This window comes from Hylobates moloch, unplaced genomic scaffold (genome assembly GCF_009828535.3).
Source record: "Hylobates moloch isolate HMO894 unplaced genomic scaffold, HMol_V3 SCAFFOLD_16, whole genome shotgun sequence".
NCBI classification, from domain to species: Eukaryota; Metazoa; Chordata; class Mammalia; order Primates; family Hylobatidae; genus Hylobates; species Hylobates moloch.
The window spans coordinates 17,035,000-17,060,685 of NW_026652291.1; the positions used below are offsets into that span (position 1 = coordinate 17,035,000).

At 43.7% G+C, this 25,686-nt stretch overlaps 1 protein-coding gene across 1 annotated transcript in view; it reads left to right on the forward strand.

Annotated features, from left to right (window-relative positions):
• PTPN21 (protein tyrosine phosphatase non-receptor type 21) overlaps positions 1-24,868 on the forward strand; it is an 85,281-nt gene extending 60,413 nt beyond the window's left edge. Inside the window, exons 11-19 of the mRNA XM_058429566.1 lie at positions 4,836-4,896; positions 5,520-5,604; positions 10,371-11,803; positions 17,050-17,187; positions 18,366-18,587; positions 20,763-20,891; positions 21,080-21,314; positions 21,736-21,896; positions 22,540-24,868. Coding sequence (XP_058285549.1) covers positions 4,836-4,896; positions 5,520-5,604; positions 10,371-11,803; positions 17,050-17,187; positions 18,366-18,587; positions 20,763-20,891; positions 21,080-21,314; positions 21,736-21,896; positions 22,540-22,668 — 2,593 coding nt within the window. The 3' untranslated portion in view covers positions 22,669-24,868. The remainder of the gene's footprint in view (positions 1-4,835; positions 4,897-5,519; positions 5,605-10,370; positions 11,804-17,049; positions 17,188-18,365; positions 18,588-20,762; positions 20,892-21,079; positions 21,315-21,735; positions 21,897-22,539) is intronic.
• Positions 24,869-25,686: the final 818 nt, after the last annotated feature.

Consider the following 25,686-nt stretch of genomic DNA (forward strand, 5'->3'; position numbering starts at 1 on the left):
GGTGTCCACCTTGGTTCTGGAGACTTTTGTAATCAGGAGACTGACTAGAGTAGGCCCTGCCTGGAAAGGGAAAGGGTTTACCCCGTCTTCTTCTTGGCCTACTGCAGGGCTTGAAGAGACTATAGGAAGTCTGGAAGAAGATAGAGCAGCCCCTATCCCATTCCAGTCCCCTGAGCCCCAGAAGTGTAGAGAGGACCCAGTAGTTCCCATGGATCCATGTGAAGGAGCAGGGCAGGAAGAGGTAGGAGGGGAGAGGAGGAGCAGCCACAAGGCCAAACAATGGGACCTCTGGATATGGGGACTTGGACCCCTGGTGGAGCTGAGGAGAGGCAGCGGCTTTTTCTGAGTGGGTTCTTATATGGATAAAGGTCAGTGTCACCCTAGAAAACCACACATGTCGGCCGGTCGCTGTGGCTCATGCCTGTAATCCCAGCACTTTGAGAGGCTGAGGCAGGTGGATTATCTGAGGCCAGGAGTTCAAGACTAGCCTGGCCAACATGGTGAAACCCCATCTCTACTAAAAATGTAAAACTTAGCTGGGCGTGGTGGCGGGTGCCTATAATCCCAGCTGCTCTGAAGGCTGAGGCAGGAGAATCGCTTGAGCCTGGGAGGTGGAGGTTGCAGTGAGCCAGGATCGCACCACTGCACTCCAGCCTGGGCAACAGAGCAAGACTCCGTCTCCAAAAAAAAAAGAAAACCACACATGTCATGGGGCTGGAGTGATGCTAGGGCCTCTCCCTCCATCAGTATTCCTTCCCAGTTACCTGAGATGGTCTCTGCTGGCTTTGTTCCTCTCCCTGCCCACAATGCCAGGAAGCTACACCCAAGGTGGGCTTTGGTAGGAGGGTCAACAGTAGGAGCAGGCATCTCAGAGCCAAGTCAGTGACCTGTAAGCAGCTTGGATGCAGCCCTGGTCTACCCAAGTGTAGGCTGGGAGGAGAGCATTTATTCTTCCTTATCCTTACTATAGTGAGCTCAAAAGGTAAGTCATTGAGACAAACATTTGCTAGGTATTTCCACCATCTAACACTTTTTTTTTTTTTTTTTTTAAAGAGACAGGGTCTTGCTCGGTCTTCCAGGCTGGAGTGCAGTAGTGTGATCATAGCTCACTGTAACCTCAGACTCCTGGGCTTAAGGGATCCACTGGCCTCAGCCCTCAGCTTCTGAAGTAGCCAGGATTATAAGCGTGTGCCACTACGCCTGGCTAATTTTTTTTTTTAGTTTTTTAGAGATGGGGTCTTGCTATGTTGCCCAGGCTGGTCTTAAACCCCTGTCCTCAAGCGATCCTCACATCTCAGCCTCCTAAGTACCTGGGATTACAGGAAGGAATCTATTCCTTGAACTATCTATTAGTGCATAAGCTATCAATGGCATTTTTTTGTTTGTCAAAATCTTAACTCCCTTTCATCATATAAGAAAGGAAACTTACAAAGCAAAATTCAGACGAGGTGTAGAAATACAAGCTCAGCTGTAAATGCTTAGTAATAAGCATCACTTTAGTCCTCACTTGTTAGCCATTCATTTGCTCAGCAAAGGCACCAGGGATACCACATCTTGCCTCCACGGAGCTTATAGATTAGTTGGGGTTGGGGAGCAAGTTGGACACATGATTGTTAGACACATACACTCAGGAATCTGACAGACCTGCTGGTTCAAATGCCAGTTCTACTACTTGTTTGCCATGTGACCAGGAGCAACTTACTGAACCTACGTATCACTTTCCTTATCTGCAAAATCAGGATAATAACTGGCCCTCCCTTATGGGTTCGGTGTTCACATTCCACGAGATAATCACGTACAGTCCTTAGCACAGTTTCAGTAAATAATATTGATTTTACTTGGGCTGGCAGCCTTTTTTCTTTTTTTTAAAGACACCAGGTCCTAGTGTCCCAGTTTCCCAGGTGGAATATGGTGGGAATTCGCAGATGTGATCATAGTGCACTACAGCCATGAACTCCTGGATTCAAGGGATCCTCCTGCCTCAGGCTCCCCAGTCGCTGGGACTACACAGGCATGCGCCACCACGCCTGGCTCAGCCTTTTTAAGTTTTATTTTGTCTTCTTTGGCGCACAGATTCTAGTGATTTCTTCTCAGTTATTTAGCAGCACCCATCAACACAGCAACTGACCAAAAAGTTTGGAAACCACAGCCAACAGTTACATGGTTTTCTCTTGTATGCCAAGTTGAGGATAGCTGGTCTCAGAGTAAACTGCATTTATAAGAACAATGCCAAGAAGAAAGAGAAGGTTAGACTATTAGAACTGATGGCGCGGCTGCCTGGGTCAAGCACTTGGCAGGTACATGCTTTTGTAGTTTGTTTTGTTAGTAGAGCCGGCTACTACAGTGGGCAGTGTTCGCCTCCACACTGGGTGCTGTGGCAAGAGCGCCAAGATAGCTATCAGTGTGGGAGGGCCGCCCATGTGCTGCAGCTCTGCATCCTTGGGTTTTGTGTTTTATTTTTGCCCCAGGCTGGGCAACTATGGACATGTTGTTGGAGTTTGTTGACAGAGAATTCTGTTGGCAATCCTTGTGAATTTATAGTACTTTAAAAGTTTAAGTTCAGTCCATCTAGACAGTGAGTCTCTGCTAGACTGAACACAGGGTTCAAAGGACCCAGTTTGCCTAAACCTAGTCCTGACAATGAAGAATAACCAGAGACAAAGTAAATTTCAAGGCTGCAAAAATGCAGCGTCTTCAAATTCTGGGCACTATTTTTTTTTTTTTTTTTGAGATGGAGTTTCACTCTGTCGCCCAGGCTGGAGTGCAGTGGCGTAATCTCGGCTCACTGCAACCTCCGCCCCCTTGGCTCAAGCGATTCTCCTGCCTCAGCATCCTGAGTAGCTGGGATTACAGGCGTCTGCCACCGCGCCTGGCTAATTTGTGGGCACTAATTTTAAGGAATATATTAATGTGCAGTTAAGGAGTATTTTTTTTTTTTTTTAAAGCCCAGATACGCCATGCAGACTTGTCTCACCAAAATAAATACTGGAAGAATGGAACATCTTTTGGAAATAGACATTTATTTTTCATTAACAGCCTGAATACTTTCCAGTAACAAAGAAATGAAATTATTTATAAAAGCTAGTAAAAGCAGTTGTAGTCACCTGATGTTAAAACTAGTATGTACTAGTTTTCTTTTTATCTCAAAAGTCTTATAAAAATAAGCTAATATTCAGGGTTTTTGAATATAAGATACTAGTTTTCAGAGTGCTAAGAGTAATGTTAATTTATGAGACATGAGGCTTGATATTATGGTAAATTTGCTTAAATGGATTGAATATTCACTTTGTCATGATGGATTTTCTAGTAATTAGTCCTTAGAACACTGTAACCAAAGGTCACAAAATATTTTTGTAGTCAGTGATTATGTGTTACATAAGTACATGAACCAGGAATAGGTGGTAAAAGGTCTAAGAAAAAGTGCTTTGACAAAACTACATGTCATCAACAAAGCCAAGAATCCAGTGTGTTTAGGTTCCTAGATCTTGCAGTAAAACTGACCACACAGAAGGAAAAAAAAAAAATCTTGCCTTTATTTAAAAACAATAGTTACAAATGGGCTTTTCTGTTTCTGCTTCCTTTTTTTTTACCTTATTGTTTTTTTAAAGATAGAAGTTGCTGTGGGAATAGTTTAAAATCTTACATTATCACATTAGTATTTATCAGCACTCCCTAATACATTTAGGTACTTTTTTTTTTTTTTTGGGACTAGAATCTCGCTCTTGTTGCTCAGGCTGGAGTGCAATGGCGCAATCTCGGCTCACTGCAATCTCTGCCTCAGAGGCAGAGTGACTCCTCTGCCTCAGACTCCCGAGTAGCTGGGATTATAGGCACCCACCACCATGCCCAGCTAGTTTTTGTATTTTCAGTAGAGATGAGGTTTCACCATGTTGGCCAGGTGGTCTCGAACTCCTGACTTAAGGTGATCCACCCGCCTTGGCCTCTGAAAGTTTGGGATTACAGGTGTGAGCCACTGCACCTGGCCTTAGGTGTTTTTTAAAAAGTATATTCAAAACAAATCAGACATTTCTTGCAAAGAAAGGTAAATGGGTTTACCATCGGCTCACTGAACCAAATCTTGTGCTTTGCTTTCCCTTGGTTCCTTAGAGGAAATGTAGATTTAAAAAATATGTATGTTTGAAATTTTTTTATATTTGAGTTTTTTAAAAGATGGGGTCTCACTATGTTGTCTAGGCTGGTCTTGAACTCCTGGGCCCAAGGTGCTCCCAAGAGGCTGGGTCTACAGGAGCATGCTTACTGCACTTGGAAATGTAGATTCTTGTCACTAAAATTATAAATTCATTTCTTTATTATGTTTGTAGTCTGTGGTTAACAGACTTTTAATTAAAGGCAGTTCTTACTGCTTGAGGCTTCTGGGTTGACAATGGATGGTCCCCCGGGAGGAAGGTTAGTGGAGGGGCCCAGGGCTCTCCAGCTCATAGGAGAAACACATTTGCATTTGCACTGAATCCAGCTTCTCCTGTGACAAGTGTGTGGGTGATGTAGTCTTGTCTCTTTCCCCACTGCTTATGGCTAATCCAAAGGTTTATTGGATGGGCCTGGGAAAGATGCTCTGATCCCTTTGTGGGTCCAGGAGATCATGCTGTGTGGGGAGCCTGAAACCACAGGGCAGGTTGAGGGGTTGGGGCAGCAGGAAAGGGCTGAGGCCCCACGGGCTGACAGAGAACCTCCCTTCTTTTCTCTGACACTTCATGACTTAGATAGCTTGTCTTTTTTTTGCCGTAGATTTATTATTTTACGTTCCTGTGTCTTGTTTTGGTAGAATTTAAGAGAGAGTGTGTATGTGCCCTTCTCAGAGACATCCTATTTTATAGGCAAACTCAGACCGTCACAGTGAACCCCGTCAGGAGGAGGTCTTCTTCAAGGACGCCTCTGGTAAGAAACAAGGAAAATATGATTGCTTTTATATTTTAGTGATGTTTTTCCTTAATAAAATATGCTTTCAATACTGTTAATTTTGAGTTTGAACCATAAAAGTGTATTGATATTTCATCATTTTTAACCAAAGAAATGGTAATTTTTTCCCATAGGTCCAACCTGATATTTATATTATTATATTATACATATTTGAGTATTAGGTCTGACTTTAATATTAAGAACTTAGACTATTGGCCAAGAGTAATCCTAAGTTGGTATATATTTAAAATACTAGATGACTTTTATAAGATTGACTGTAATACATATAGGCTTCTTATGTTCAAATGTTTATACAAGGAAATCTGTATCTATTCCTTCTTGCTCTTAGGTTTTTAGATGCAGATTTTCTTGAGGCCAATGTCCTTGGTATCAGTCATAGGGCTTGGCATTGCCATTTGGGGAAACAGAAATGCTAGAAATGTTAAGAACTACTGTGTCTTCATGTTTATTTTCCATATATAATATATTTAATTCTTTTAGAAGTTTTTTTTTTTTAACAGAAAGAATCCAGTGGATAATAACTTTACCTGTATTACACAAGCAATGTGTTTTAACCCTGTGTCCAACTCTCCATTTCTTAGCCTAAACCCCAGCCCTACGTGATGCCTCCTCCACCGCAGCTGCACTATAATGGACATTATACAGAACCATATGCTTCTTCCCAAGGTAAAGTACACTGTTTCTGCCATCCTTACATAGTTATTACTATGGATAAATCTGTGAATGCTTGGAGATTGTGAAGCCTGGACAGTTTTTGGCTGAAGTTGCACCCCAAATTGCATCATGATAATAGCTATCCTGGATTCATAAAAGAAGCCAATATATTCAGTTTTTTTTGTTTTTTTTTTTTGAGACAGAGTCTCAATGTATCACCCAGGCTAGAGTGTAGTGGCATGTCTCAGCTCACTGCAACATCCACCTCCCAGATTCAAGCAATTCTTGTGCCTCAGCTTCCCAAGTAGCTGGACTACAGGCGCGCCACCACACCTGGCTAATTTTTGTATTTTTTAGTAGAGACGGGGTTTCGCCATGTTGGCCAGACTGGTCTCAAACTCCTGACCTCAGATGATCCACATATATTTGGATTCTTGAATATATGTAAAAACATGCAGTATCAAATTTTGATGCTCCACTGATCTCAAATTTGGCCAATGGGAAACTATCAAGCTGGTTCCTATGTCCTTTTACCATCACCCTATTAGCCTTTAAGTGCTTCTTTGCTATCTGACAAAGAATTCCCCGGGTTACTTTTCTTTCCCTGCCAGAGGCTTTCCTATGGTAAAAGTTAAACACGTGACTACTGCAGTTTTCACATGAGAAGTATAAGGAATTGTATTTATAACCCCCAAGCTGAAGTTTAAGCAGTCAATTAACATTTACTCTATTCTCTCTCTGTATGGGGCTATACCAAATGCTAAGGAGGTTTATGCAGATGAGTATTTCCACATCTTAAGAAGCTTATCTTCAGCCTGAACCACAGGGCCAGACCCTGTCTCTACCAAAAAAAAAAAAAAAGCTGGGCGTGGTGGTATGCGCCTGTGGTCCCAGCTACTCAGGAGGCTGAGGTAGGAGGATTGCTTAAGCCCAAGGTGGGGGTGGAGGTTGCAATGAGCCAAGATTGCGCTGCTGCACTCCAGCCTGGATGACAGAGGGAGACTATCTCAAAAAACAAAACAAAACAAAACAAAACAAAACAAAACAAAAAAACCACACCTTAGAATCTAATAGTGGAAGATAAGACAGGTGCACAAATAACTTTGTCTTTCTCCCCAAACCCCTTTTTTGTGGAGAATGGGGTCTTGCTATATTGCTCAGGCTGGTCTCAATCTCCTGGGCCCAAGCTATCCTCCTGCCTCTGCCCTTTCTAAGTGCTGGGATTATAGGCCTGAGCCACCACTCCTGGCACAAATAACTTGAATATGGTAGTTTTTCTGAGACAGCATGTGCAATTTCCATGCTCCTCAATGGGAGAGAGACTCATCACATTGGGGAGATTGAGAAGAACTTTCTGTATCTGAAAAGATGGGTGGATTTCGGCAGGTAGAAAGGCAGGGACTTGACTGGGGTTGCTGTTCCTAGTTTTGGGGATAGTGAACGCCATGCACAGAATGAAGCAGGGCGTGTTTGGAGAGTAGAGTGGTCCAGGTTCCCTCTTGGGTAAGGAACTGGTAGGGAGTGATGCATGAAGGGATGTGACTGTACTGTTCATGTCGGCCCTGGTGTAAAGATGAGGGTTTTCATGCAGTGAGGTGGGTAGTAGAGAGCAGGGCTTTGGGTGTAGAGCCCGAGAGCGTCCCCCTGGCCATGTTCTTGTATTTCCTCCCTCTCGCACCCTGCCTTTTTCTGGTACTTGCAATCCTGGCCCCGCCCACTTCCGGGACCTGGCTGTTCTCTACATTGTTAGTCTCACTTTGCCACTCATTCTCTTCCCTCCATCTATAAACATCTTAATATTGTTTGTTCTCCTTGCGTTAAGTGATTGTTTGAGTGATCTGCTTTCTTTTCTCACTGACTTCTTCTTCTTTTTTTTTTTTTTTTTTGAGACGGAGTCTCGCTCTGTGGCCCAGGCTGGAGTGCAGTGGCGCGATCTCAGCTCACTCACTGCAAGCTCCGCCTCCCGGGTTCACGCCATTCTCCTCCCTCAGCCTCCTGAGTAGCTGGGACTACAGGTGCCCGCCACCACGCCCGGCTAATTTTTTTTTTTTTTTTTGTATTTTTAGTACAGACGGGGTTTCACCGTGTTAGCCAGGATGGTCTCGATCTCCTGACTTCGTGATCCACCCGCCTCGGCCTCCCAAAGTGTTGGGATTACAGGCGTGAGCCACCGCGCCGGGCCCTTTCTCACTGACTTCTAAGAGTACTCTCTGTGTGCTGCTTCTGCTTGCTGGTTACCCACCCACTCCTCTGTCTTTGCTACTCTGTTAAAGCGGCCCTCTCCGAGGCTCCCAGCACCCCCACATCCCCTCACCATCACATTCAAGCCTTTGTACCTTCTGGAAACTCTCCTTCTGGCATGCTAGGTTTTTCTCTCCTCCTTCCCATCAGTATTGTTTGGTGTGCTCTGCAGCTCTGTCCTGTGGCTTCTTCCCTCCCTCTGTGAGCTTCCCAAGGGTCTCATCCACATTTAACATTTCTTTTCTTTTCTTTCTTTTTTTTTTTTGTTTTTTGAGATGGAGTTTCGCTCTTGTTGTCCAGGCTAGAGTGCAATGGCGTGATTTTAGCTCACTGCAACCTCTGCCTCCTGGGTTCAAGCAATTCTCCTGCCTCAGCCTCCCAAGTAGCTGGGATTACAGGCATGCGCCACCATGCCCAGCTAGTTTTGTATTTTTAGTAGAGATGGGGTTTCTCCATGTTGGTCAGGCTGGTCTCGAACTCCCAACCTCGGGTGATCTGCCCGCCTCGGCCTCCCAAAGTGCTAGTGTTACAGGCGTGAGCCACTGCACATGGCCACAGGATCATTCTTTTGCCTGGTGTTTGAGACTCCACACAATATTCCCTGAGACTGCCCTTCCAACCTTACTTCCGAAGTTATTTTACTCCTCTGTAGCTATCTGACACTCCAGCCACCCCAGTTTGCCTAGGGATGCACCCTGGCTTTGCCAGTGCTGCTCTGCACCCTCAGGTGCCCTTACTCCATGCACCCTTCCGTTCACATGCTGCCATCCAGACCAGATAGGCAGGGCTATGCTGTGCTGACAAAATATTCCATTCCAAACTCTCAGGGAAGTAATAGTAAAGGTCACCTGTCCATTGCACACTGCACTAGCAGGAGGGCTCTGCCCCCTCTGAGTCTGCCATAGGGGCTTGAGCTGGAGAGGCTCTTCTCTCTGGAATGTTGTTGGTCAGTGTTGCAGTTGGAAGAGAGCCTGGAAGCTGGCTTTTAACCCTCTGTGCACTTTCCCTTGACCATTACTAGTCACATTGCTGTGCCTGATATCAAGGGGTGAGGAGGCATAACCCTGCATGCTCTGAGAGGTTGAGAGACCTCACTTCTGATGGAAGCTGGACTTGCCCACCCCACCCAATTACCCCTCAAGTCCCCTTAACTGCCATATCTTCTGCGAGGTGGTTCTTGGTTCTCTCTTCCTTGTCCCCATCAACCCAACCCAGGCTGGAAATGACCATTTCTTCCTCTGGATTCCTGTAACCCTTTATCTCTTCTCCCTTCCTTGAATTATGGTGATTTCATGCATACCTTTCCCCTTTTCTTGCCTGTATTCCAACCATCTTTTCCTCCTTCTATTCTTAGTATTGCCTTTTCCACATAACAGTCTCATAAATGGCTAGATGGTTTGTGGGGTGCAGAAGCAGGGAGACTAGGTGGATATAGAGCTAGTTCAGACAAGCTGGGGTAGGGGTCCGAGCTGTGGCAGCAGTGAGGAAAGGGGGATTGCAGAGATGGAGCCATGACCAAGCTTTGCATAGATGAGGAAAGCACAGTGACATGGAAGTGCTGTGTGTCAGCAGAAGAATACCATGGAGATTTGAGTGCTATTTCCTCACAGCCGCATGTGCCACCAGAATAAAGTGTACCCACTGGATTGTGGTGTATTACTTAAGTATCACCATGATCACTTAAATGACATGGAGCTTTTGAAGCACAAAAAGAATGCCTTACAGAGGAAATTGTTATTTGAAGGAGTTGACTGCTGAGTGTTAGAAATCATCTAGGGTTAGAAATCATCCTCAGTAACAGAGGGCAGGTAAGCTACAAATTGACTAGAAGAAACATGGCCCCTGTCATCCCTGGGCAGGGACACATGCATAGCTATTGTAAGATTAGGTTAAACGGATTCTGTTAGCTGCAGGTCTGGATCTTCCTGTAACATGGGGGCCAGGGCAGGGGGCAGCTGCAGCTGTTTTAATGTGGCTCCTCTTGGCTTCTGGACACTTTATGGGCTGTGTGGCTGCTGGTGACACTGTTGGACCAGAGAAGTTCAGATCCTGCTATACCATTACCCTTTTACAGTTGAAGCTCTCATATTCATTTGGGAAGAACAATAAAAAATTCCAGTTAAGGAAATGCTTACAGACGGTGCTTGAACTAGCTCAGCGGCAGCAAGGCCACATCCGTACTACCCAGGGAAGAAAGGCAGAGTCCCCAGCCCAGTGCCTTGAATGGTATCTCTGCCTCAACTTCCCCAAAGTTCCAAAAAGTCTGCTAGTCTGCTGTGGGTGTGGTTTAAGACAGGATCTCACTTTGTCACCCAATGAATGCCACCCCTTAAGTAGGCAGAGCCATGCCCATCCTATAGATGAGGAAGCCGAAGCTCCCAGGGTCACTCAGATAGTGTGGCTAAAGCTAGGTCATTTTAGCAGGGATTTTTACAAGCTGTGTTAAAAATGTCATCAGAGGTAAGGGCCGATCTCAATATTTGGTTGGAGTAATTAGTCCAATTAAAAAAATCTCATTTTGAACTCATTTTTTCTAGATAACCTCTTTGTGCCCAACCAGAACGGATACTACTGTCACTCTCAGACAAGCTTGGATAGAGCCCAGATTGACCTCAACGGTCGGATCCGTAACGGCAGTGTCTACAGCGCACACAGCACCAACTCCTTAAATAATCCTCAGCCCTACTTGCAGCCCTCGCCGATGTCGTCCAACCCTAGCATCACCGGGAGTGACGTCATGAGGCCTGACTACGTCCCGTCCCATAGGCACAGCGCCCTGATACCCCCGTCCTACCGCCCCACCCCAGACTATGAGACTGTGATGAAGCAGCTCAACAGGGGCCTGGTGCATGCGGAACGGCAGAGCCACTCGCTGCGAAACCTCAACATCGGCAGCTCGTACGCCTACAGCAGGCCCGCGGCGCTGGTCTACAGCCAGCCCGAGATCCGCGAGCACGCACAGCTCCCCTCGCCGCCGGCCGCGCACTGCCCGTTCAGCCTGAGCTACAGCTTCCACAGCGCGTCTCCCTACCCCTACCCTGCCGAGCGGCGGCCCGTGGTGGGCGCGGTCAGCGTGCCCGAGCTAACCAACGCGCAGCTGCAGGCGCAGGACTACCCGGCCCCCAACATCATGCGGACGCAGGTGTACCGGCCACCCCCACCCTACCCGCCCCCTAGGCCCGCCAACAGCACGCCAGACCTGTCCCGCCACCTTTACATCAGCAGCAGCAACCCCGACCTCATCACGCGGCGCGTGCACCACTCGGTGCAGACGTTCCAGGAGGACAGCCTGCCCGTGGCGCACTCGCTGCAGGAGGTCAGCGAGCCCCTCACCGCCGCGCGCCACGCGCAGCTGCACAAACGGAACAGCATCGAGGTGGCCGGGCTCAGCCACGGCCTGGAGGGCCTGCGGCTTAAGGAGCGGACCCTGTCTGCGTCGGCGGCAGAGGTGGCGCCGCGAGCCTTCTCGGCGGGCTCCCAGCCCAGCGTTTTCACCGGGAGGACAAAGCGGGAAGGGCCGGAGGAGGCGGAAGGCTTGAGATACGGCCATAAGAAGTCCCTGTCGGACGCCACCATGCTAATCCACAGCAGCGAGGAGGAGGAGGACGAGGACTTCGAGGAGGAGAGCGGGGCCCGGGCGCCCCCTGCACGTGCGCGCGAGTCTCGGCCCGGCCTGGCCCAGGACCCACCTGGCTGCCCTCGCGCCCTGCTCGCCGGGCCCCTGCACATCCTGGAGCCCAAGGCCCACTTCCCGGACGCGGAGAAGAGGATGATGGACAGCAGCCCCGTCCGCACGACCGCAGAGGCCCAGCGGCCCTGGAGAGACGGGCTGCTGATGCCCTCCATGTCGGAGTCCGACCTCACCACGTCGGGCCGCTACCGCGCCCGGAGGGACTCCCTGAAGAAGAGGCCGGTGTCGGACCTCCTCTCTGGGAAGAAGAACATCGTGGAAGGGCTCCCTCCTCTGGGGGTAAGCCACGCAGCAAGCAGTGCCCGGCCAGGGGACCGCGCGTTCGCCCTGTTGGTTCTTTCACTCATCACGTCCCGTGTTTTTCAGCTCCTCTTATTCTTTTAACGTTCTTCATTCCCCCACGTCACTCTCTTTTTGTCTAATTTTGAACACACTTAAATTTATGGAAATCATGGGGATCCACTTGAATTTTAGTGATTTTACTGGAGATAATTATAGATGAAGTGAAAAGGTAAATTCACAGGGCTTTGTTGAAAGGAATGGAAAAGATGAATGAAATGTTTTAGTAATGCAGTGTTAAGGGAAAGACAGTTAAGATTTCATGACTTTAGCCACAATTGCTTTAGCCACCCATTAAAAATACTGTGGGTGATGCGGCACCCCTGGGGTGCATTTGTTTAGTTTGCTCAAGAGATATCTGAGAAAGGCATCCAGGAAAGTGTACTCAATCCTAATATAATTCTCCAGGTTGGAGTGTGTGTGGATACAGCTTACATATCTTGGCCGTGATTCTCCAGAGTGATTCTGGAGTTGGGAAGGTGGCACTTTGTTAAGGCAAATCCTGAGACGTCCAGGTGTCTTAAATTTAAAAGAAAGATGAATTCAACTGAGAATCTAAGGAAAGTTCCTTGCAGAAGATGCAGTTCTTTAATATTCAGCCCAATAAATAAATATGAATCAAGCACTTTTTACCCACTTTGAAGCAAAATATAAAAAAAGCATAATAGCATCATCTCTAGCTGCCATCCTTGGAGCATTTGCCATGGGCCAAGCATTTCCTTTACTTTTGTGGCCTATTTACAGTAAGCCTATTGTTATTGCCTGTTCTACAGATGAAGAAACAGACTTAGATATTAACTAACTTTTCGAAGGTCACATGACTAGTGAGTGACTGAACTGGAATTTTAAACTCATACTTAGCAGCCCATTCTGTTATCATCTACATTGTAGACGTATGTTCTGCATTGAAGTATACTGTATATGTTTTATTAAGTCATAATTGCTTGTTGAAGCCTTGCTAGTCTGTCTTTCACTGAAACTTTTAAACTCAGTCCTCAACCTGGGACTAAGCATTTGCGGCCTTGTCATGAAGTGTGTCCACCGAAGTGATTTTGTTGCAGTGCTCAGGCTTCCAGCTCTTCCTGGCCCACATCTCCACTCCTCATGCCCTGCACTTGAGCCAGGCTAACTTGATTAGGGCCTCCATCCTATCTCCCATTGGCTTCCAGTGTCCTGGCAACTAGGGTTCTCCTCCCCCCATCGTTGCTAAACTGCAAACTCAGACAGGAGGGCTCATCTCAAGTGTGGTTCTGGCCTAGTGTATGAGATCCTTTAAGATGCTGCAAACATCTTGCTAAACAGGAAAAAACCCACACTATTATAGTACTTATGAAAGAGACTAATGTACATAGACAAAAACTACTTAACAAAAAAAGTACCATAGATTTAAATTTGCTTTTTTTTTTTTGAGAAGAGTCTTGCTCTGTTGCCCAGGCTGGAGTGCAGTGGTGCGATCTCAGCTCACTGCAACCTCTGCCTCCCGGGTTCAAGCGATTCCCCTGCCTCAGCCTCCTGAGTAGCTGGGACTACAGGTGTGTGCCACCATGCCAGCTAATTTTTTGTATTTTTAGTAGAGACGGGTTTCACTGTGTTAGCCAGGATGGTCTCCCTCTCCTGACCTCGTGATCTGGCTGCCTCAGCCTCCCAAAGTGCTGGGATTACAGGTGTGAGCCACCACACCTGGCTTAAATTTGCTTTCTTTTAATAAGTTTTGGGTTTGAATTTTAAGTTGATTTTTAAATTTTTCACAAGTGTACAACATAACTCACGTACCTGAACAGTAAAGGCCAATGCCTCAGTGGACACAGATTTAAGAGTGTAGGGAGCAGTGATTCAGGGATAAGGTGTGGGTAGATTTTCCAAAGTAACTCTACCTGAATCCCTGAGCCAGCTGGACAGGGTCCTTTTATAGTTAACACCCTTCCCATTGCATTGAGAACGGTCTGTTTGCATGTGTGACTCACGTACTTTCCCCAAATGCTATTTGAGTACAGCTCAGTACTCAGGCCTATTTTATCCCTGTGTGTTCTGAATGGGGTCTGGTAGGTTCAGTTAAATCTGAGGACTTTGATCAGTTTGGTTCTCTTAAAAGAACTTTTCTCTCCCATTGACTTTTAAGACCCTAATACTAGTAAAATTATGTGATTGGATTATGTTTTTGGTCCTTTTTGCTTAAAGGATTCTACTTAAAGAATGGGTATGGCAGCTGTGGTCACGAGGAAAGAGCAAAGGTCCTACGAGTTAAGAATGTTGGGGCTGAGTCTAGAGCCTGCCATTTGTTAGTTCTCTGTGACCATGGTCAGGACCCTTCATGTGTCAGAACCTCAGCGTCCACATCAGATAACCTCAGATCATGAGGATGGTCATCCCTGCTCTGCCTGCTTTGTGGCATTATGTCCCACATGCAGTTAGGCATGAAAAAATGCCTCCTGAATTATATGATTCAGCATAACTGATTTTAACCAAAGATTTGCTTTTATTTGTTTTGACACTGATTACCTTGTAAAAGAGGCAGCCATGTGACCTCAGACAAGCTATTTAATCTCTCTGTGACTCAGTTTTTACATTTGTAAATGAGAGGACCCCAGAGTTGTTGGGGGGATAAAAATGAGGTTCTGGCACATTGAAAGAGCTTAGTCCATATTAACGTTACTGTGAGGTGGCATCATACATTTAACTTAATGGCTTTTAAGAGTGGAAGAGACCAATTCCCTATTGTACCCTCTGACCTTTCATAGTAACATGGGGTTGCCATTATCTTAATTGTTACAACAAATTTCCTAATGTGAATTAAGGTTATGGAGGTTTAGTATTAAAAACAGTGAAATAAACTGTAGACAAGTAGGAATGACTTTAGAATTCTCCACCCATCTCCACCTCCAGAGACCTGAGTGTTATCTTAAAGGCAGACTGGTTTGGGTGCTCATACATCTACATAAAGATTTTCTTTTTGTTGTACCCTTTAGTGCAGTGGTTCTCACATAAGAAATCACTGTGCAGGGTATGCATTAAAATCCTGTGCTTATATTCTAAGGGCTAATTAAGGCATATTCAAGGCTAGTTTTGACTACATACAACATTCTTCCAATACTGGCTTTTGAACTGACCTCACAGCCAATCACCTTTATCCAGCGTGTTCCAGTGTGGGATATTTTGAGTCATTTTCAGGCAGAGAAGTGCCAGAGCTAGCTCATATTGACTGGCAAGAGCCGACTTAAATTTTCAGGAATCTTGTGAGCCAATTGATGTGACATTAACAGTTTGAAATTGCCTGTTGAGTATTTACACCATGGATATGGGCAAACACCAATCAAAACTTCCTTCCAAGAGCCAGTTATTAAATATTACCAGCACATCACTGTTTTCTGCATGTTAGAATCATTAAATTTCAGCCTAAGCAGGAACTTTTTAGTCTGTATCCCTGTGTCTGGGTGTATCTGTCTCTTTCTGTCTAGGTGAGGCGTACAGAGGAAAAGTGACTTGCCTGAAAGAAGTTGGTCAGTTAGAGGCCAGATGTGAACCCAGGCTTCTGCTGTTTCTAGTCTAGACTGCATTATGTGGGGAGTTCATGATCAAATATTAATTATAAAATTAAAAATTAATCCACTTAGCTTTTTGAGTTAGGTACCAATCATAGTCTGCAATTACAGCAGCAATCTTTTAGGATTTTTTTCCTCTCTTACCAAGATGCCTTTTCCGTCTGTTCTTGTGCCATTATCGTGGGGCTTCATGGCCTGTTACAGGCTGAGAGAGCTGGAATAACAACACTGATTTTGTTTACAGGGCAGAACCATTTTTTTCCAATCGGGGCTACTCATTATATTGATGTCTTCCAAGGAAGTGTAGTATATCCAATGAAACTTAGTGTTCTTTTTTTTTTTTTTTTTTTGAGACTGAGTCTCACTCTGCCCCCAGGCTGGAGTGCAGTGGCACGATCTCAGCTCACTGTAATCTCCACCTCCCGGGTTCAAGCCATTCTCCTGCCTCAGCCTCCCGAGTAGCTGGGATTACAGGCATGCGCCACCACACCCAGCTAATTTTTGTATTTTTAGTAGAGATGGGGTTTCACCACATTGGCCAGGATGGTCTCAATCTCCTGAGCTCATGATCCGCTCGCCTCGGCCTCCCAAAGTGCTAGGATTACAGGCGTGAGCTCCCGCACCTGGTCAACTTAGTGTTCTTATGCTTATTATTCTCAGAGGAGAGGAAAATCATGCTCTAATAATAACTTTAGGAAACACTTGATTTCAGGAGACAAGATTTTGTTGATGCTTTCTCTTCTGTCCTGTCCTCCTGGTGTCATGATGGAGATTTTAGCCCTGTTTTATTTTCCTTGTTTAAAAATGTAGCCGTTCTGAGAGGTAGCATGATCTAACCCGGGTCATCTAAGTCTGCACTAGAACGCAGAGTAGCATATGAAGAGGGAGCTTCAACATACAAAGGGGGCTGCTGCAGAAAGCATTTAATTTTTTCAGAATGACTTAAAGAATTTATATATTTTAAAAATTATAGAAGCTGGCCAGGCATGGTGGTACATGCCTGTAATCTCAAGCACTTTGGGAGGCCAACACAGGAGGATTGCTTAAGTTCAGGAGTTTGAGACCAGCCTGGGCAACATAGTGAAACCCCATCTCTACAAAACACACGAAAGATTAGTTGGGCATGGTGGCACGTGCTGGTAATCCCAGGTACTCGGGAGGTTCAGGTGGGATTGCTTGAGACTGGAGGTTGAGGCTGCAGTGAGCTATGATGGTGCCCCTGCATTCCATCCAGCCTGGGTAACAGAGTGAGACCCTCAAAAAAAAAATTTATAAAAGCTTATTATAGTCAAGTGATTGCATTTAAAGGTTTTTTTTTGGACTTCAGCTGATTTTTTACGTCTGTCTGGTTTTAAAAGGAATGCAGTCTGCCTGGAGCCTCACCTTTCATTACAACAGAACTTTGTAACCAATCGTGTTTCAAAACCTTCTATCTGGAAGACTTTATCAGGGCTTTGGCCTTGAAAGGAATGTCTTCCTACTAATGTTTGTTAAACAAGTGGTGTGTGAAGGAGTGTAATCTTTCTGGGTTTACTGGCAAAGGAGAACGCTCCCTCTGTGTGTTCCTGGTCTTCAGTGCATTGAAACTTCTTTTCACAGGGGTTGTATTTGTGTATTTTTCATATATACATATAAATCCTTTTATAGGGAATGAAAAAGACTCGAGTAGATGCAAAAAAAATTGGTCCTCTTAAACTGGCTGCCCTAAATGGACTCTCCCTATCTCGAGTGCCTCTGCCTGATGAAGGAAAGGAAGTGGCTACCAGAGCAACGAATGATGAAAGGGTATGTATGGGACACACAGGGCTTTGTGCCTTCTCTGGAACAACGGGTAAATACTACGCAAATGCCTTCATGAGATTTTGGTGAATTTTCTAACACAATTTAATAATAAATGAGTGTTAAGGAATTTTGTAATATGAGCCTCAAAATTGGGGCAAATGTATAGCTAATGTCTTAATAGATAATTTCAGGTTTGAATGCTGATTTTTTGTTTCTCAGTGTTCTTTTTTACCTTCTCCTGGCCTTTTGGGGCAGTCTTGATTTTGATGGCCTTAAAGTGAGAAGAAATCTACAAAAATACAGGAGCATACATAGGAAAGGCAGCAGACATTGACTTCTATTATATTGAAAGTTTATCTCGAGAGTAGTTTCTCAATTTTTCAAAACTTCCTTTGTGCCTGAGGTGTATTTTCTATGAGGTTTTATTACATCAAAATCAGATAGGTACACATTTGCTTTACAGCGGGATCCTGGAGGTAGTTTCCAATATTTCCTACTGCTTTAGTCTTTTATATATCGTATGATGTAAAATGGAAACATTTGTTCATAGCTGTTGGAACTCATTATCCGTCCCCTAGATTTACTGTTCCCCAGGAAAATTCCTCTATTAGGGGTCACAAAATTGACCACAGATCTAGAGAAAATGAATTCAACAAATTTCTTTAGGCCAATTTTCAACTTTAAACAAAAGTTTGCATTATATTTCTCACCAAAATGATTGTCTTTTGTTCTTTTAACTCTTGTTGCTGTGGCTTTTTAAAATTTTAACTTTGTTTTCACCTAGAATTTTGTTTTTGTTTTTGTTTTGGTTTTTTTGAGACAGGGTCTCACGGTTTACTGCAGCCTCAACCTCCTGGGCTCAAGCAATCCTGCCTCATCCTCCCAAGTAGATGGGACCACAGGCATGCACCACCACACCCGGCTCGTTTTTTAATTTTTTGCAGAGATGGGGTCTCACTGTGTTTTTCAAGCTGGTCCTGAACTCCTAGGCTCAAGTGATCCTCCCTCCTTGGCCTCCCAAAGTGCTGAGATTACAGGCATGAGACACCATGCCCAACCTAGAATTTTCAATATTATACAGTGTTAGATTTGAAGCAGAAAACAAGATTTCAAATATACAGTCAAAAGGTAGCCATGACATATGGCTGTATTCATGTTATTCCACATATTCTGTTTTATAGTGCAAAATTCTGGAACAACGATTAGAACAAGGAATGGTATTCACAGAATATGAAAGAATTCTTAAGAAACGGCTAATTGATGGGGAGTGCTCAACAGCACGACTCCCTGAAAATGCAGAAAGAAATCGATTCCAAGATGTTCTTCCTTATGACGATGCGAGAGTGGAGTTGGTCCCAACTAAAGAAAACAACACTGGTTACATCAACGCATCACATATTAAGGTGAGAGGAACGCCTCAAGTAGTAAACAGCACATGCAGTTTAAGTTAAGTTACAAGAATGGTAAGAACTGTACTCATGTCTGTTTAGAATTCAGATATTTTAAAATTTATTTTTATTGTTTTAGATAAACACCCTAGTTTTGAACATTTGTGACAAACTGTACTACAAGCTGGGAAATCCACACACCAGTGCTAGATAAAAAGTGTCTATCAGACAGAGCCAAAGTCGTGTCTACTCTCCATGTGCAAAACCACTCTGCCCCCAACACTGTTACCAGGACTCAGGGTGCACTTATTTGTCCGGCTTTTTTTTTCTTTTGCCTTTTTTGAGATAGTCTTGCTCTGTCGCCCAGACTGGTGGAGTGCAGTGGTGTGATCATGGCTCCCTACAGCCTTGACCTTCTGTTGCCTGGCTTTAGAACTTTGTCCTAAATCCGAAGACCTCTTTTTAGCTCATAAATTCTTCTGGGAGCCACTGAATTGCTAGTTTTTCCTCATCACATACCGACATGCATTTTTATGTAACAAAAGTGTCTGGGCTTTTTGATGGTGTTCACAAAAGCTTTCAACTTACCAAGGTGCCATCTGTTCTCTTTACATACTCTTTATAATAATTTTTAAGTATCATTTTGTTCTTTGAAGAAGTGCTTTTTTCCTGGAACCAGTATAATGCCATTAAACTGGGGTAATGTTTATGGTGAGAGATAGGGGGTCCAGTTTTACTTTTCTGCTTACGGATATCCAGTTTTCCCAGCCCCATGTATTTAAGAGGCTGTCCTTCCCCAGTGTATGTTCTTGGCACCTTATCTGGGGTAGTATCACTCCCATGAAAATGGACAAAATGATGATTCACAACACGTGATGGAATAAAGCCAGATGTTCCCTCTTCCTCATTGTACCCTTTGTTCATGCTGGCCACATTCAATTCTTTATTTTGGGAAGGAGAAATCTCATGGTGAGTGAATGAGTAAGTGTGGACAGGTGGTGGTTTTTTTCTTTAGTTTGCAAGTATTATTTGAGAAGGGAACAAGCTGACACCAAGGCTTTCTGGAGACTGGCAGTCTGCCTGTGAATGCCAGTACCCCTTGATGGCTTTTGGGAATCTATGCACATACTATTTTGTTTTTAAATATAATAACAGCATGATTTACTTATAAACTGAGCATTTCTTTGAAATAACTCATCCAGTCTCTCATGACTAGATGGATAAGAATGAATGATACTGTAGTACTGTAGTGATATTTCAAAATCTTCAGCAGCCACTTGCAGAATAGAGGAAAGAATTTGATAGACCTGGGTCTGACTCCTAGATCTAAAATGAGGTGGGACCTCACTTTATAAGCTGTTTTGTGGAACCTCATCTCACTTATATGGAAATAAATAAATGATGACACCTACCCTGCCAGCTTCTAACTAGTCCCCTCCTCCTCCCTCGTGCTTATTCACTGTTATAACCTGGTACTCATCCACAGTGGCAGCCACTGGGTGCTCAATGAGACGATGTGGAGCGGTGACTAGGGGACTGGCAGCCCTGAGTGAGAGTGCGTGTGGCACAAGGCTTGGCACTGGGTTTTATGTTTAGTGAGCGTTTGGAGACAGTTATTGTCGTCACTCAATATTGGTGAAGCCAAGATTTAACCCAGGTCTCTTAACTACAAATCTAGTAATTACTGTTGTATTAGACTGCTTTCAAGGAATTTAAATCTTAAGTGGAAACTTAATATTATTGTGGAGAGTGACCTTGACTCAGAAGTTCAGAGGTGAGACTATCTTAAGTAGGAAGTTTTTTTTTTTAAAGAAAGAGGCACCATGGCTGCAATAACAGCTACTTATTGAGTTATGTGCCAGGTACCATAGATACTGACTCAGTCCTCACAACAACCCTATGACGGTAGGCAGTATTTTTATTTTATAAATGAGAACTGAGATTCAGCAAGGTTAAGCAGGTTGCATAGATATTATGTATATTCACAGTACCTAAGTTTATAAAAATGTCAGTAATGCAAATTGTATTCACAAGGGAAAAGATGAAAAGTCTTTCCTTATTCTGCTGAATAATCCAGTTTACTACTTTTTTACTTTAAAAAAACTTTTTTAGTACTACCATGAATGCATGCATACATACCTATGTATGTTATACACACACATCAATTTTTTTAATCTTTTCTAATCCCAGGTCTCTGTCAGTGGAATCGAATGGGATTATATTGCCACACAGGGACCATTACAGAATACCTGTCAAGATTTTTGGCAGATGGTATGGGAACAGGGAATTGCAATTATAGCAATGGTGACAGCAGAAGAGGTAGGTACTCATTTCTCTTAAGTGATTTTCTCAGCCTCTGAAGAACAGTTAATGTTAATCATCTAGAATCCTGACCTGTGGAGAAGAAGGCAGGGTAGGGTTGTGGTTCTGTTTCAGATGTGCCGTCTATGTGAGAAAGGCATCCATTGCCGGATCTCGAGTGATTTAACCATGCTCATCTTTAACAGGAGGGTGGAAGGGAGAAGAGCTTTAGGTATTGGCCACGACTTGGTTCCAGGCACAACACTGTCACCTATGGAAGGTTTAAGATCACGACCCGGTTCCGCACAGACTCTGGCTGCTATGCCACCACGGGCCTGAAGATGAAGCACCTCCTTACCGGGCAAGAGAGGACCGTCTGGCACCTCCAATACACAGACTGGCCTGAACATGGCTGTCCAGAAGACCTCAAGGGATTTTTATGTGAGTGACTTTAACTGTGTTCCCAGGACAGCTGCCTCTGGAGCTGTTAAACAGAGAGGAACATTTATGTTTCTGAAATATTTCCTTTATGTTCTCTCATATAAGCTTCGGACTTGTTTTAACATAAAGAATACAAGTGTTTTGGGGAGGGTTAACAAGAGGTTTATAAGTTACGATTTGGTAGTGAGTAGAATGCCACAGCTGACTCAGTATCTCCATTTCATTTTGTAGATCAGAAAGTGGGCAGAGGTAGTGACTTGCTCAGGGTCACACTGTCCCTTGGTGGTTGGGTTTGGTTCACTGGCACCCAGTGCTCTTTATCTGCAGTCCTCTTAATCAGTGGAGAGAATATGAAGATTGAGTCGACAATGTGATACACCTTGATCCTTGAGTACTTTTCTATTTCATTGATTTTCCACAGCATATCTTGAAGAGATCCAGTCTGTTCGACGCCATACAAATAGCACAAGTGATCCCCAAAGCCCCAACCCTCCGTTGTTGGTCCACTGCAGTGCTGGGGTAGGAAGGACTGGTGTGGTGATTTTGTCGGAGATCATGATCGCCTGCCTGGAACACAATGAGGTGATGGCGCTTATGATCGCCTGGCCTTTTTGGGTGGAAATAAGGCTGGGGAAGAGAGGGACATAGTGACTTAATAGCTCTTTTTGCGCACATTTCCTTGGACTGTGGTGGCCTCAAGATGTTACTAATGTTCCCTGCAAAAGGCAGTGTCTTCTTGGAGAGTCTCAGTACTAATTAGCATATTAAAGACTGAGAAGTCATACGATAAATAAAGCTGTTTAATTTTGTTTTACTTGCCCAGGGTTTTTCAAATTTGAGCTCAGAACTCTTTTTCTGTTTACATTTCAAGGATGATTCATGCTGCCCAGAGCCCTTGAGGGAAATAGCTAGATATTGATGGCACGTAGCACACTATGTTTTTGTAGAATCTTGGTATTTGGTGAGACATGGTAATTATGTCCAACCATACAAAGTCAGTGAGCTACACCTGGGGAATGTTGAAGAAATAGTTTGCATGGACATTCTATTTATAGTTAAAACTAATCAGAAAATCAGAAGTAGCCAATCATGGCTTATTTTTAGAAGCCACTAAGGTGGAAAAGAGACTGTCCATCTCCTAACCAGGTTTCTGCCAGGACACTAGTGTCCTCCCATCCTTTCTGTCCCGAACACATTATCTTCATTACCGTTTCTCTCAACCTAGGTGCTGGACATCCCGAGAGTGCTGGACATGCTGAGGCAACAGAGAATGATGCTGGTGCAGACTCTCTGCCAGTACACGTTTGTGTACAGAGTCCTCATCCAGTTCCTGAAAAGCTCCAGGCTCATCTAAGCTCCCACATTTCTTACGGGGCCAGTCATGTGAAGCGTTTACAGCTTAAAAAAAAAGTGCTTGCCTAACTCATACTTTCCCGTTGACACTTGATCCATGCAGCATGGCACTGGGACGTAAATGGCGCAGTCTGAATGGCGGCGCGCTGAAGGAAACCTGCGAAGCACAGGCTGAAGAGGGGTTTCTAACCTGGGAAAGGTGCTCAAGGAGGACTTGGTTTCAAGGGCCTTGCCCTGCGCCAGTCTGTCCAGTTTGCAGTACTTGCACACATTTTGGAGATTGCATTTTCTAGACAATTCTCTATTTTACTGAAGCTATGCTGGGCAATTCTGGCAATCATTAAAGTGCATAGATTTCTATCTTAAACTAATTTTTGATAATGGAGTTTTTATTTTATGACAAATATTTAGGGATTTTCTAGTGAGAAACAACTTTGTGTAAGGATGATCCACAGATATGAGTTGCTCCTATATAACTTTGTATTTAAAAATCATGTTATTATCTTTTGTTATTTTTTAAAAACCTTGGGTACTTAATGGTTTAGTTACCAAACTGAAAACTATACTGAGAATCTATATTATTTTGAAACATCAAAAGGATTTTTCTATCCAGAACATTTTTTATCCTAAAGATTCTATATAGTTGTACCTTCTCTATTTTTCAAATGAGAGCTCAACTCATTTAGATACTGAAATGAGTCAGTTAATGTAAAGTTGGGGATGAAGGCACATTATTTAAAATGTAAGAGAATAAGCATTATTTTTTCAGTATTCATAAATCTAAATGAATTTGATTTTATTGGTTGAAAATGAAGTGAAAAACAATTGCCTAGTGTGGTTTTAAGCACTTTTTTGTTAAAAGCAAATCTGAGTTTTAATATATGTGTTGCTCTGTAGATGACACAGTAACAAACAAACAATGGGCGCTGAGAAGTGTTTTGGGAGAGATGAAGGACTAAGAGTACGTAAGATGACTAGGACAAGAGTAGGTGGAGTGTGATGGTAAATGCAGGATGCCTTCGTCTTTACAAAAATGCAGTATTATCTATACTCAGACTGAGGTGCTGGGATGGCGAGCAGGGGCTTGGAGTCTGGGGGCTGACCCCACAGCACTGTCCCCAGGGAATTTAAGTCCTGTCACGGCCAGTGACTTACTCTGTTTCCTTGGGGCTTTTCCCACCTAAACCTGTATTGTTTCTTTTTCATAAATAAATTCAGCATTATAGTATCATTAAAAGAAGCCTTAAAGAGGCGTATTTATTTTTCCTTTTGGTTGAAGTCAGGGAATAGTTAATAATAGTTTTCACCTCTTCTCCCAAAAAGTACAGTCCAAATTTGTGCACAGAGATTGCTGTGGTATTCAAGAGGTACTTGCATTTTAGCTCCTTAATTCCCTGGTCAGTGTTTGTTAGCTGTTTAGTGCCCCCTCACCCATCCCATTTAGGCACATCCCAATAGACAGAGCCAGGCTGAGTTACAGGGGGAAGAGTGTCATCTCTGGCCCAGATTAAGATGGCCTTGTCACAATGACCACTGAGTAGGTATGGATGAATGGGATATTTAGCCGAGGAACCCTTTTCCTTTTCCTTCTTTTTGGAGTCTCTTCTTACAATGAAAAGCTTCCAAAATGTCAAATCTAGGGCTGTTTCCCAAATTACACTATTCTAGGCATCATTTTGATTCCCATGTCACTCCTTAACTCACTTCTTTGAGCACTACATGTATGTTCTCAGCCACGAGACAGGACTTCCTAAATAGTGTGTGCACCAGCCTAACTCTGCCTTACCGGGAAACCAACCACCTAAGAGGAAAACTCAGAAGATATTAATGAAAACTAATTGAAAGTACGCACACTTCTCATGTAGGAACAAAATTAAAATTTTACATTTTACAAAATTAAAAAATTACATTTTGTAGGAACAAAATGTAAATTTTGTAAATACAAAATTCTTTATTAAGTCCTGTTTAAAGAACAAGAGACCTAAGTGAAAATATTCAGAACGAGCTCCTTAGAAGAAAGGAGTAAGAACTTTTTACTGGGACTATTTCTCATCTCTAGAAGAAGTGCCTCTTCCCCTCCCCCTCCCTCTCCATGGTACGTTTTTATGAAAATGCTTTTCTATCCGGTTTAAACAGTTTGATGTAGCTCGTTGACAAGAACATACTGTAAAACAAATCTAATTAAAGAGTAATATATGGTCTATTTGTGTTCCTGTTGTAATAATTTGATAAGTAAACTTCTAAGGGCAAAATTACTGTTTAAATCTATTACTCTTAAAATGTTGCATGTTTGACGTCATTCCTAAGAGCCATGTAATTTTAAACTTTTAATTGCAGTTAGTGAATATGAAAGGATTTCTGAATAAAAATCTATCCACATTACTGAGCTTTGAAATAGTATGATTTTCAAGAGCAAACTAGAACATTGAGGGTTCATAGGTTTACTGCCTCTGAAATGAGTATATTAATGTCTGCCAAACTTACACAATGCTTCATGTATCTTAGTGTCTTTTAATACAAATTATCAAAATGTGCACTTCCACAAAATGTAGTTATAAACCAGTGTTTTCCACTGATCAATTTTGGTATCTCTGGCATCAGTTTTCCTGATTAGTGGGGTCTTTTGATGAAATAGTTTAGTTGATAGTTTTGAGCACAGAAAATACTCATTTTATTTTCTATTTTTGAGATGGAGTCTTGCTCTATTGCCCAGGCTACAGTGCAGTGGCACGATCTCGGCTCACTGCAACCTCTGCCTCCTGGATTCAAGTGATTCTCCTGCCTCAGCCTCCTGAGTAGCTGGGATTACAGGCATGCACCACTATGCCCAGCTAATTTTTGTATTTTTAGTGGAGACGGGGTTTCACCATGTTGGCCAGGCTGGTCTCCAACTCCTGACCTCAAGTGATCTGTCTGCCTCGGCCTCCCAAAGTGCTGGGATTACAGGCGTGAGCCACAGTGTCCAGCCAGAAAGTCCTCATTTTAGAATATCATTTGGAATGCTTATTGTAGTCATTAT